Source organism: Tursiops truncatus, chromosome 1, assembly GCF_011762595.2.
Source record: "Tursiops truncatus isolate mTurTru1 chromosome 1, mTurTru1.mat.Y, whole genome shotgun sequence".
In the NCBI taxonomy this organism is placed as follows: Eukaryota; Metazoa; Chordata; class Mammalia; order Artiodactyla; family Delphinidae; genus Tursiops; species Tursiops truncatus.
This window is the reverse complement of record NC_047034.1, coordinates 47,015,084-47,028,196: the sequence shown is the minus strand read 5'-3', so window position 1 is coordinate 47,028,196 and position 13,113 is coordinate 47,015,084. Positions and strand designations below refer to the sequence as shown.

The following is a 13,113-nucleotide window of genomic DNA, read 5'->3' as shown; positions in this document are numbered from 1 at the left end:
TTTCCTTGTTGGTGTTCAGGTGCTATTAGATCCCTCAATCTCCAGTTGGCCAAGGCCAGGAGCCAAGAGAATAGCTACCGGAACCGCCTGGATGACCTCAAGATGACTGTGGAAAGAGTTCGGGCCCTGGGCAGCCAGCATCAGAACCGAGTTCAGGATACTCACAGGCTCATCACTCAGATGCGCCTGAGCCTGGAGGAAAGTGAAGCTGCCCTGCGAAACACCGTAGGTGGCGCTGGGTTAGGGGACTGGGAGTCATTGCTGAGATGGAAGACTGCCCATGTCACAGGCTCACCTTGTCTCTCTGGTTTTCTGGTCTCTCTGGCAGACAGTTAGACTTCTCTTCCTTGCAGCAGCTGCACCTTTGTTTATCTTCCTTGGCTTCCTGCAGTTTCCCATTTTACTGTGTTATGTCCTCTCCTAGTTCATTTCTTGCTACCCATAGCCTCATCTTGGCCGTCTCTTCTCCCTTCTTTCTGCAACTCTTCTAGGTTGTTAGTTCCCAGAGGGCAGGGTTCAATTTTGTTCATGTTTACATTCTCAGCCTGTAGCACAATGTGTGGTTGTGATAAATGTTTGCTGTAAAAAAGAAAGAGAGAGGGAGAGAGAGAGGAAGAAAGAAATAAAGAACAGATGAAAAAGGAAGAAAGGGAAGGAAGAAGAAAGGAAGGAAGGAGGCCAATAACGACATGGTTCTTAAAATAGGGGAAAAAATGTTGCCAGTATGATTTTCTTAATGACGTAGTTTGTAGTGTGGTCGGAGGGAGAGGTTTGAATGAGCACTCTTCTCGTTCTAAATAAAGAAGGCAGTGGTGATAATAATGTAAGTGGGTGGATAGGAGGTGGATAAAGAAAACTGGAAGATAATCAGATATTATGATGAGAAAATGAAGGATTTAAAAATAGTGTGTATTGATTTTCCTTTTGTAAAAAATTCAGAAAATACATAAAATTCCCTATGATCTCATTACTAAGAAATAACTACCATTAAAACTTGGTCTATGTTCTACTGGACTTTGAATACATATGCAAATATAAACATGTATATATTTTAAAATGCATCTATATCTATATAGACTTCCTTTAAACTTGGATTTCTATTTTATTCTTGTCTATACATTTTTTAATGTAATGGCCATCGTGACCAGGGACTCGACATGTCACGTTGTAGAATGCTGTGTGACTAATGACAAGTGGCTCTGACAGAACAGGTGCAGAACCTGCTTAGGCTCCATGGCTCATATGTAGGCTCACGGCAAAGCCTTAACCAATTGTCCTTTTTCCACAGGACGTTCCTCCCTCAGAGGACTATATGGGGCCAAACGGCTTTAAAAGTCTAGCTCAGGAGGCCGCGAGACTGGCCGACAGGTGAGCAGTCCTGGAGGGCACCTCTGCTTCAGACCACCTCTGCAAGGCCAGCCTTGAACAGCGCTGCAGGGTATTCAGGAACAAAGCATATTCATTATCTCCAGGCTCCTTTGCAGCCATCCCCCCGCCCTGAAGCCATTTTTTTAACCCCTTGGCTTTTAGTGTATATAGGTGGCCACTGGGCAAGGTCACTTGGCAGGAGTTGGGGGCGAGGGTGTTTCTTTCGCAGATTTCTCTATGACTCAACAGCATGGCTTTGGTGTATGTCAGATATAATTCCTTGGGCCCCATCAAATGAATCAGCCCTTGGAAAAGCATGCTTTGCACCTTTGAGGGATCCCAGGCTCCCACACCAAGCCTGGGAACGAGTAGCTGCGAGCTGTTTGCTGGCCTGTGGGGGCCAAGTCTGCAGAGGGGGAACGTCCTCCTGAAAACCGGCTCTGCAGGCCCCCAGTGATAACGGGCGGCTCCTTAGTTCTTGCCTGACTATAAATCCTACCATGCAGAAGAGGTTTGCTCTTGGCGGAGGGCTCAGCAAGGTGGCAGGCTCTGCTAATCACAAATGAAATTGTTAGCAGAAGGGGGCTGGCTTGTGTTCTTGCAGCGCACGCTGCCTCCTGAGCTCGTTTCCATCACTTTCTAGAACCAGGAGGACAAAAGCAACTGGGGGACTTTTATTGACAGGCTTTGTCCCCCTTAGTGGTGGGCTCAGTTTAGAGATGCAGCAAAACTAAATAGGGAGTTGGCTCCTGAATGGAATAAAACCTAGGGGTTTCTCCTGCAGAAAACAATTTACAAATGCAATATTTTATCACTCTGAGACTTCTCCCACCCATCTCCATAGCTTCCACTGATTATGCCATAAATGGAGTAGATGGCCAAAAAAGTCTAGGACATGAGGCTACTTCTCAGAACACCCTCTGCTTCTAGATAGCTCCTCTATTAGAGGAGCTCCATCTCATCTGGGTCAATTCTGTTTGGTTTTTCTAGTCCAACCAGTTCCCTTACTCCTCTCCTTTCATTTAAATAAAAGCCCTAAAGGAAGCTCTTTGCCGTGAAAACTCAAATTCTTGGTTTTTGATCCTTTCAGCCACGTTGAGTCAGCCAATAACATGGAGCAACTGGCCAGGGAAACCGAGGACTACTCCGAACAAGCCCTATCCTTGGCGCGCAAGGCTCTGAGTGAAGGAGGCGGAAGCGGCACGCTGGACGGCTCTGTGGTGCAAGGGCTTGTGGGAAAGTACGTTTCAACGGGTACTCACACGGGCCAATATAATCCGCTCTCACCCAGGGTTCAATGCCAACCACGTCTGAGGGGTGCTGTGTTTCTTTAGAAGTACATCAATACTAAGAGGGACGAGAGGATGAGGGTATTACTTTGGAGGAAAACAGACGCCTTTAAGGCTGGAAGAAAAGGTTGATTAATCTCAGTAAAGTTTGTGTTTTGATTGAGAGGTTGTATATTTGGAGATACGGTCACCGTCTGTGGTGTTTAAAGGATGTGAGTACACTCATCTGATGGCATGGCACAGATAAACATAATATATTCATATGATCAAGAATTGGGAAAAAAAAATTAGGGAACTTGGGTTGAATTTTTCTGACCCAACCTGTATAAACTTTAAGATCTATGTTTAAACTGTGGAAAGGAACACATCTCGTCTGGTTCTTCCAATAATCCCGACTACATACTTTTAACAGGATGAAGTTTTGCTTTTAATAAAAAAGAGTGAATTCTCAAAGTCCTCTTTCTTCACTCCCTGCAGATTGGAGAAAACGAAGTCTCTGGCCCAGCAGTTGTCAAGGGAGGCCACTCAAACTGACATGGAAGCAGATACGTCTTATCAGCATAGTCTCCGCCTTCTCAATTCAGCATCTCAGCTTCAGGGGGTCAATGATCAGTCCTTTCAGGTAAGGGCACCTAACCTATGCACTGATGTACAGAAGGGCCATAATGCTTTCTTCTCTGGGGGTTCCACTGAATCGTTCAATCATTCAGTTTTTTTTCTCCCTATTGACTTTTCTTGCTTTAGATTAGAAAGAGTATTTATTCTCCTCATTATCCTTGTTCTTAAACCCCAATCGTGGTCCCTGATAAGGCCATGGCTCACATCCTGAACCTATTCCTATTAGTGGTGAAAAGTTTTCTCTCTCTTTCCTAGTTCTGGGGACTGTTGCAACCTGTGGGAAATTATTATAGGTAAAGTTTGATATTTACATTTGGGTCCAACCTATAGTGTATCTCCACGTACGGCCACTCAGAAGGCTTTTGTTTTTCTCAAAAGTTTTGCATTGTTTCTGTTATCTTCCTTTAATGATTTCAAATTTATTAGATTAAGCTTTCTACCTATGGCAAAAAGTACTCACAATGATTTCCACAAAAATTTTCCCATGTATATATAAACTAACACGTAAAATAATAGTAAAAAAAATAAAGCAGGCCTAAAACCTGTTTGATGTTTGGGAGACCTGTTGCCTGACTTTCATGAGGAATATTGTCTCATTTCTGCTAGACTTTGGGCCTGGATAATTGTTTACGAACAATGATGGCAGGTCCTAGGAAGGCTGGTGTGACAACTGGTGAGCAGAAAGTAAGGCTCATTCATTTTTGGGGGCTCACAGGTAGAAACGAAGAGGATCAGACAAAAAGCTGACTCTGTCTCAAGCCTGGTGACTAAGCGTGTGGATGAGTTCAAGCGTGTGCAAAGCAATCTGGGAAACTGGGAAGAAGAAACCCGGAAGCTCTTACAGAATGGGAAGAATGGGAGACAGGTATCGTTTGTTAGTTTGTTCATTCAACAAACATGTATTGAAGGGCTACCATGTGAATTAATGCTGTAAGAAGAACCATTAAAAACTCTCGAAAGGTCATGATACTGCTGCTTATAGAGACCTTAATGTAATTAGCTCAGCTCCACCCACTGAGTCAGCCCTCAAATCTAGGAATAGGACGCAGGCCTACTGGGTCTAATTTTGGTCTGGCTCTGTCTACTAGCTTGGTTTCAGGAAGTATCTAGAGTTTAAAATTAGGATGTGCAAACTGTTCTTGTACCTGATAGTGGACCAGAGCTTGAGACTGTTCTCAATGTGGGCTCCTATCGGGCCATTGGGTTATAAAGTTTGTGCTGCCCCAGGCTGTGGAGGGGTTTGCTACAGCACCCCTAGACTCTTTGGCGAATCACAGCTCTGTTGTCCTGAAGAGAAGTGTGTCAGAGTGAATATGCCGGCAGGAGGGCACTCCCTGGGTGTGTGATACCTTTACTCTAATCTTGTTCTGCCTGCCTATTTACAGAAATCAGATCAACTGCTTTCCCGTGCCAACCTTGCTAAAAGCAGAGCCCAAGAAGCACTAAGTATGGGCAATGCCACTTTTTATGAAGTTGAGAACATCTTAAAGAACCTCAGAGGTGAGTATTTCGTGGTTCAGGTCACTTGAGTATTTTAAAGTTATAACCACGACTTTGGTTTATTTTGAATCTTTATAAATCTAAGTGACAGGTACATTGGGCTATTAATAGACACTTAATAAATATCTTTCTAAAGAAAAACACTTTAAAATATTTGATGTAGTAGAGAGAATTGAACTAAATGTCAAAAGGCTTGAGTTCTGATCTCTGCTCAGCCACATGACCGCGCTGAGCTGGCTGTGTGACCATAGGCAGGTCCCATGCCTTTCTAGATTCTAATGTTCCCCTCTGGAGAAATTTGAACTAAATGACCTCTAAGGTTCCTCACAGATTCAATATCCCGCTACCATACAGATAATTCTCTTTCTTTTCCTCCCTCCCTCTCTCCCTTTCTTTCTTTCTTTTCCTTTCTTTCTTCCTTTCCCTGTCTTTCTTCCGTCCTCCCCCCTTTCTTTTTTCTTTCTTTCTTCTTTCTTCCTTCCTTCCTTCTTTCTTTCTTTCTTAATTTCTTTCTTTCTTTTTCTTTCTTCTTTCTTTCTTTCTTTCTTTTCTTTCATTTCTCTCTCTCTTTCTCTTTCCCTCTTTCTCTCTTTCTTTCTGTCTTTCTTTCTTTCTTTCTGTCTGTCTTTCTTTCTTTCTTTCTTTCTTTTTCTTTCTTTGTTTCTTTCTTCTTTCTCTTTCTCTTTCTTTTGCCTGGTTGGTTCCAATGTATTGACAGGACCAGTGAGGTTGCCTTGTGGTAATAATAAAGCAAGCTTTGTCATAGCATCTGGATTCCAGGTAATCTGGGTTTACGCCTTGTAGAGATTTGGTTAAAGTTTCAGTCTTCTTCACTAAAAACAAAAAATAAACATTCCTAATTCTTAGAATTTTCTTCACAGAAAGTCCCTCTCTACCCATTCTGTCCAGTCCCCAGCTATTGCCATTGGCAGCTTAGGGTTTAAGGCTCTGGCTTGAAACTTTGGGCTTCAAAGATTCCACCTGCCTCTGATTCACTTTGGGGTTCACTTTTGCAATGATGGGGACCCAGGGCAGGCTGACTGTTGATGGTTAGCTCAGTGCCTCCTTTAAGATGCTTTCTCCTGGACAAGAAAGAGTAATAGCCACAACTTTCCACACTCTCACCCCTGGGCAGTATTAACACTCTTTCTGTAATTGTTCGTAAAAACCTCAGCCACTTTTGTCTTCCGTTGGAAGCTAATTTTCAACTTTACGGCAATGTTTACTTATCTGCATTTCAGAGTTTGACCTGCAGGTTGAAGACAGAAAAGCAGAAGCTGAAGAGGCCATGAAGAGACTCTCCTACATCAGCCAGAAGGTTGCAGATGCCAGCGACAAGACCAAGCAAGCGGAAACAGCCCTGGGCGATGCTGCTGCCGACGCCCAGAGGGCAAAGAACGCAGCCGGGGAAGCCCTGGAGATCACCGGCAGCATAGAACAGGTAAAGGGACATCGAGGTGCAGGTTGGTGAGAGCAGCGCCAAACGCAAGGGTCATGTTCAGTGAGCAAAGAGCGCTGGGCTCATGTTGACCCGTCGGGTTCTGTTACGGTCCACGGCGGCCCCAGAGCCACTCGGCTGGCCCTCTTGCTGATTGGTTCACAGGGCTATCATTGGCTGAGTACTGCTGCCCCGTGCGCACCATTTTCAGCTCCCTTTTTGGACAACACCATGAGAAGAGCCAGCCAAGACTGTTGTTTATATAGACTATTGCATTAGTTTCCCGGAGCTGCTCTCACAAAGTACCACGGACTGGGTGGCTTAAAACAACAGGAATTTCTTCTCTCACAGTTCTGGAGGCTAGAAGTCTGAGACCAAGGTGTCAGCAGAGCCACACTCTCGCCAAGACTCTAGGTGGAAACTTCCCTTGCCTCTTCCTAGCTTCCCGTGGTGGCTGTCAATCCTTTGTGTTCCTTGGTTTGCAGCGACTTCCCTCCAGTCCCTGCCTCTGTCATCACATGGAGCTCTCCTTCCTGGGTGTCTCCAACTCTTCTTATAAGGACACTAGTCGTGTGGGCTTAGGGGCCCACTCTACTCCAATATGACTTTATCTTAACTAATTACATATGCAACAGCCCTATTTCTGAATTAGGTCACATTCTGAGGTACTGGGGTTTAGAATTTCAACATATCCTTTTGGGGGACACAATTCAACTTGTAGCAACTATACCAGTGTTTTGAGTCAAGATTATGAAATTCTGGAGTTCTGGATCCCTTGACCCTGTGTTCTATGTCTAAGCTCCACTTACTCATTTTTCTCTTTCCTTCCATCCTGTGCCAGCACTGTGCTTGGTGCTGGGGATACGGACATGGGAAAGACCCAGTCCTTCTCTTCAGAGAGCATTCAGTGTAATGGGCAAGGGCAGGCTAGTTACACTTACAACCCATATGTTAAGTGCTACAGTAGAAAGAGTGCTTCTCAGCTGGACGAGAGCTTCGTCGTTCTTATTTAAGTATGACTTCTAGAAAGCTTAAGCAACTCTAGAAAGCCCAGAGGGAACTCTTGATATCTAGACTGTGTGGCCTCACCCTTGGACCACTTGGTAACTTCCAAAACTAATCTCGAATCTTAGGTCCCTTGAGGGTAGAGACCAATTTCCTGTGCTTCTCTTTACGTGGCTTCTAGTACAGAGGCGTCTGTGTAACTTGATGCCTAATGGTAGCTTATTGGTAAAGATATTGTTAAGATTCGTTCATCCTAATAAAAACAAAACTCAAAGCTATAGCCCATTCATTCTCTGCCCCCAAAGTCTACTGTCTTGGGGAGTAAAGCCATTCAAAAGATGGCAGCAGCAAAGAAACATGACAGAGAGTGAGATGAGTTTCTCACCCTCTGGGTTTTCCCGACTGGTTCCTGTTTCACTCACCATTTGGTGAGCTTAACCTGAGAGGGAAGCAGAGTCTCAGAGCTGATCGTCCTAGCCCCTGGAGACATACCCCCGAATTAACTTGTTTGAGGCAGAGCTTGGGGAAGGGTGTGTCCCCAAGTCTAACTCTCTCATTGTTCATCTCACTCCATCAGGGCCTGGCTGCAGCTGTATTTTTTCTGCAGTTGTCTTTGGGATGTTTTTGTGCCTTACCCCTCTCTCTCCTTCCGTCCCTGGCTCCTTTTCTTCTCCCAGGAGATGGGGAGCCTGAACTTGGAGGCCAACGTGACAGCAGATGGAGCCTTGGCCATGGAGAAGGGACTGGCCACTCTCAAGAGTGAGATGAGGGAAGTGGAAGGAGAGCTGGCAAGGAAGGAGCGGGAGTTCGGCACGTCTACGGATGCAGTGCAGACGGTAAGTTCCCGTGACTTTCCAGCAGAGAGCACTTTAACCTTGCCAGTGTGGGAACACCCTTGCAAAATGGGCTTGTGTTTCTGTTTTCCTCAGGTAATCACAGAAGCCCAAAGAGTTGATAACAGAGCCAGGAATGCTGGAGTTACGATCCAAGACACGCTTAACATGTTGGACGGCATCCTACACCTAATAGGTATGTGGAGTATCCACAACCTTCCAGTCCATGTTCCAGGGCTTCTCCCAATGAGTGGGAGTCTAACTTTCCTTAAGGGTATCAGGAAATTTGCTTTGTTTCCAGGCCCAGATACTTCAGGGCCTGGAAACTTCTTTACATCTGTGGGACTATTTTACCATCTCTAAAATGGGTCACTGAGAACCTACCTGTTGCCCTTGGAGGTGAAAGTCTGTAGTTCAAAGAACTGGGTGTATGTAGGGAAGGTATATTGAGGCTCAGGGAGGTTAATAATGTCCTGCAGATCACACAGTGAATTGTGGAGGCAGGATTCGAGCTTCACAGTGAAAAAGAATACTGGACAGTTTGACAGTCCTGCTAAGGATTCTGACCTTGATCCTGAGAACTTAGTAGACAGTGTCAAGCAGAGGGATGACATTGTTGCTGTATATTTTGGAAAGATCACTGGGGCAGCTGAGTGCAGGAGAGTATGAAGGTGGGTTAGACAAGAGGCAGGACGAGATGGTTCAGGAGACAGTTGAAATAACTGAGGGGAAGTCATAGAGCTCTGAGGAAGTAGGAGTGGTGGGGGGGGAAGATTCTCCCAGTCTGTGAGGTCAAGAATCACCCGCCAATTCTGCTGTTTGTCCCTTCCAACCACAGTTACACCTTGCTGTAACGGGTTGTGGAAACTTGAGCTGCCAGGTAGATGACCCGAAAGAAATGTCAAGGTGGTAGGTCCATGAGATACTGCAAAATCTTAGGATAAAATAGATTTGATGACACCGTGTGGCAGCAGCTCAGGTTTCCTCACAGAATCCCATCCAAAAGAAAACTCACATAAATTAAAATTATGGGCTTGGGTAGAACTGATATCAAACACTTACTGGCCTGTTTCATCGAGCCTGGACTGCAGCATATATGGAACTAGGGATTCAGTCAGAGATTCCAGCAACATTCAGGAGAACCTCTTTAAAACCGGATTTTTCTGTGGAGTGTCATCATCACCCCAAGAGACCAATATTGTCTGTGTTGTTATCCTGACAGCTTTGCTTTGTGATCCAATGAGCCCCAAAGAGTAAAAGACCCTCTAAGGGTAAAAAATAAATAAACAAATAAACCCTCCCCAGTGAAGAGTTTAGTGATTTTGCTTAGCGTTCTGAAAAAGGCAATGAAACTAACAGGGCCTTTAAAGGGAAAGTGAGAGCGTGGGGAGAGAGGCTGGATGGGAACTGTCAAACATTTACTGTGTGACAGGCACTATGCCAGGTTTTTCGTGGTGGAAGATCATTTAAGTCTTTTAAAGATCCTATAAAGTAAGTTTTATTATTATTATTATTTTTAAAATTTATTTATTTTACTTTATTTATTTTTGGCTGCATTGGGTCTTTGTTGCTGCACGTGGGCTTTCTCTAGTTGTGGCGAGCGGGAGCTACTCTTCATGGTGGTGTGCGGGCTTCTCGTTGCGGTGGCTTCTCTTGTTGCAGAGCACGGGCTGTAGGTGCACGGGCTTCAGTAGTTGTGGCTCACGGGCTCTAGAGCGCAGGCTCAGTAGTTGTGGCGCACAGGCTCAGTAGTTGTGGCTCGTGGGCTCTAGAGCGCAGGCTCAGTAGTTGTGGTGCACAGGCTTAGTTGCTCCGTGGCATGTGGGATCTTCCTGAACCAGGGATTGAACCTGTGTCCCCTGCATTGGCAGGCAGATTCTTAACCACTGCACCACTAGGGAAGCCTCAAGTTTTATTATTTTTATTATTTTATTTCACAAAGGAGTAAACGGAAGCTCAGGGAGTTTAATACTGTCCCACCGATCACATAGTAAGTTTTGGAGGCAGGATTCTAACCGAGGTCTCTGTCTCCAGTGTTCCTGCTGTTTTTGAGAAGCTCATGCTGCCTCCGCATGGACATTTTATCCCCAAGCTTGCTTCACTTTCCCTGCGTGTTGTAGAACCCTAAATTCTGGAATTCTCCCCTGTCCGCAGGTGAAGGACTGATCCACTGGATCAACATTTTTGTTGTAGTGCTGTTTCTACTCTGTTTGCTCTCCTGAGTCCCGGAGCAATAACAGCTTAATCTCTCTAATTGTGATAAACTTCTGCAGTCAAATGCTATCACTGCACCTGACCTTGAGTTTGAATTGACTAAGGACCACTCAGACCTTTTCAAACCAAATGGGTCTGGCCAGGTGCCCTTCATGCTGACATTAGTATCAGATTGTTTATGGGTGAAACATATCTGAACAAATGTGACCACATTTCATGTTGGAAATAAACTAATATCTAGACAGATTCCCACTGTTTCGGGCCAGAATGACGTCTTACGTCATTTCATAACAGCTGGAATTCATCCCTCAAATAGCAAAGCACACCTTGGCCTCTCTAAACCCTGAGGCCCAGCCAGTTTCTAAAGGTCTTCTAATGGAAAACAGCAAGAGATTTCCTAAGGGTGGTTCAGAAAGCAGAATTTGGAGTTGATTCTGATGTTAGGGATGAGCTGTGCTGGGCAGACACCTTGAGCAGTATAAGGTCCCTGTGACCTTCAGGCTTCATCCTTTCAGAGCAGGAGCTGTTACCTCTAACATGAAAACAGAAATCCAAGCTTCATCTTGCTGAACTAAAGAGTCCAGAGACTTAAACTGGGCTGTTCAAAACCCAGTAATGAGGCTCGTGCTCTCAGAATTTCTTCTAGATTATTTATAATTTAAAATAAGCCTTCAAATGCACAGCATACTATTTGCTCTGGGCCGGTGAAAACGGAAATTAGCTAAAGTTACAGAAGGGCCTGCATATGTTCAAGGAGATCTAACCACAGCTTTTTCCTCTGTTAACTCCTTTCTTGTTTCCTAAAACAGACCAGCTTGAGCGCATGGATGAAGAGGGGCTGATCTTATTGGAGCAGAAGCTTTTCCAAGCCAAGGCCCAGATCAACAGTCAGCTGCGGCCGTTGATGTCAAAGCTGGAAGAGAGGGCAAGCTGTCAGAGGGGCCACCTCCGTTCACTGGAGACGAGCATAGATGGGATTCTGGCTGATGTGAAGAACCTGGAGAACATTAGGGACAACCTGCCCCCAGGCTGCTACAATACCCAGGCTCTTGAGCAGCACTGAAGCTGCCTTTGCGATTTCTCAACTGAGGTTCTTGGGATAGAGACCTCAGGCGCAGGAGCCGTCTCATGTGGGTGGGGTGGGATGGGGACATTTGAACCTGTTGAATGGGTGCGCTCAGGTCAACTGAACCTGGTCCCGTCCTTGAGACCTTGGCCAGATAAATGTCTTATTGTATCAGTGGGATGCTCTTTGCTTCCTGATTCAGGGTAATGAGGCAAATGGCACTGGGTATGAGACTCATCGAGGGCCTGGACCCCAAAGTGTAGACTGGGTGGAAGGACAAACCACACAGGCAGGTGTTTGTCTCAGAGTAGTCAGAAACTGAGTCCTGGAGTATGGACAAGTGCTGCTGGGTTGTAGACAGCTTATCCTTTGAGTAATGTGATCAAAGGGGAAATTTTTTGACTTTGCGCACACCTAAAATTCTTCCTAACGTCACAACAGAGAGTGAATTCCAGTCATGCTGTGGTCAGTAAAATACTATTGCCTCATGGTGTCCAACGTGTTCTTGTTGATCAGAGTTCTTCCCACTTATCACCCGGTCCATACACACATACACACATACTCCACTTTCAAACTGGAAGAAGTGAGCAGTGACGGAGTGAGGAGCTGTAAGGCTGGCCCCTTTGGAGCATTGGTACCCTGCCTTCGACTTCTTCTGGGCCTGGAAGTGACCTCCTTTCCCCTGATGATGGCAGGCAACTTAGAGACGACGTTTTTATTAAAGCATTTCCTACCGGCCAAGCAAACATTGGGAAAGTATTTACTTTGGGGTTTCAAAGTGATGTAAAAATGTAGCTTGGGCACTGAAAGAGGTGCAGTTATCCAAGATTTATTAGTCCTAATTCAATGCCATTTTTCAAACACTAAAAATTATATGCTTCTGTGTGTTTTGTTCTCTCTTCTGATACCAGACGATGTTCCTACTTATACTTGAGCTGGGTAGAGTCCATCCTTCCATCCATCTATCCTTACAACATATATTTATTGTACCTATTGTGTGCCGGGGGCTGGGGTACAGTGGTGTCATATTCTCTGTCCTCATAGAGTTGATTGAATAGTGAGGAAAACAAACCTTGAAAAAAATGTAAACTTACAAATCCTGTTCATCACAAGTGGTGTTTATTGCAATAACCCCATGGTTTGCAACCTCTTTTTCTCAACAGAACATGTGTTGCAAGACATCCCATGGGGGACTTGGATTTCGGTAAATAGCTGAAACGGCTCTGGGTTGTGCACACTTCTTTGCATTTCAGCTGTCGCTCTGTCCCTTTCCTCCGCTGATTGCGACACATTGTTGAGTCATAACACCAGTGGGAATTTCTGGAAAAACCAGAAGCACTTCCAACCGCGGCTCAGAAGGCTTTGGTGCTGCCTCACCTCTGTATTTCCTTGGCTTTTCATGGACATGTTTTTAAATAAAGAACAATTCTTAGATGCCCGTGGCCAGTTTCTAATTTGTTAAACTCTAAGCTTAAGGTGTAGGTACCAAAGCAATGACAACAAAGAATGCTTCAGAAAGAGCAATGAGCCCTAGAATTAACATCTCTAATTCCTTTTTCTGAGCATCTTGTTTTGCCCTTTCTAACCATGCACACACTTTATGAGATTTAACTGGTGCTGTCTTCTAAGCATAAAGGAGGATTTATTTCTAGAACAACCTGAGCAGGGCGGGGCTGATAATCAATATTTTTGTCTTTTTTTGCATCAGCTCTAAAATAAAGGTAAAATCAATAGTTTGCGGTACATTATCCTGCGTTTTAATAAACTAAAATTTAATCAGTT

At 44.8% G+C, this 13,113-nt stretch overlaps 1 protein-coding gene across 2 annotated transcripts in view; it reads left to right on the top strand.

The window, feature by feature from the left end:
• LAMC2 (laminin subunit gamma 2) overlaps positions 1–12,765 on the top strand; it is a 61,716-nt gene extending 48,951 nt beyond the window's left edge. For both annotated transcript variants that reach the window (XM_019952719.3, XM_019952720.3), the window contains 10 exons: positions 20–225; positions 1,289–1,368; positions 2,459–2,608; positions 3,135–3,279; positions 3,991–4,140; positions 4,661–4,775; positions 6,017–6,216; positions 7,896–8,054; positions 8,148–8,247; positions 11,075–12,765. In XM_019952719.3, coding sequence (XP_019808278.2) covers positions 20–225; positions 1,289–1,368; positions 2,459–2,608; positions 3,135–3,279; positions 3,991–4,140; positions 4,661–4,775; positions 6,017–6,216; positions 7,896–8,054; positions 8,148–8,247; positions 11,075–11,328 — 1,559 coding nt within the window. In that variant the 3' untranslated portion in view covers positions 11,329–12,765. The remainder of the gene's footprint in view (positions 1–19; positions 226–1,288; positions 1,369–2,458; positions 2,609–3,134; positions 3,280–3,990; positions 4,141–4,660; positions 4,776–6,016; positions 6,217–7,895; positions 8,055–8,147; positions 8,248–11,074) is intronic.
• Positions 12,766–13,113: the final 348 nt, after the last annotated feature.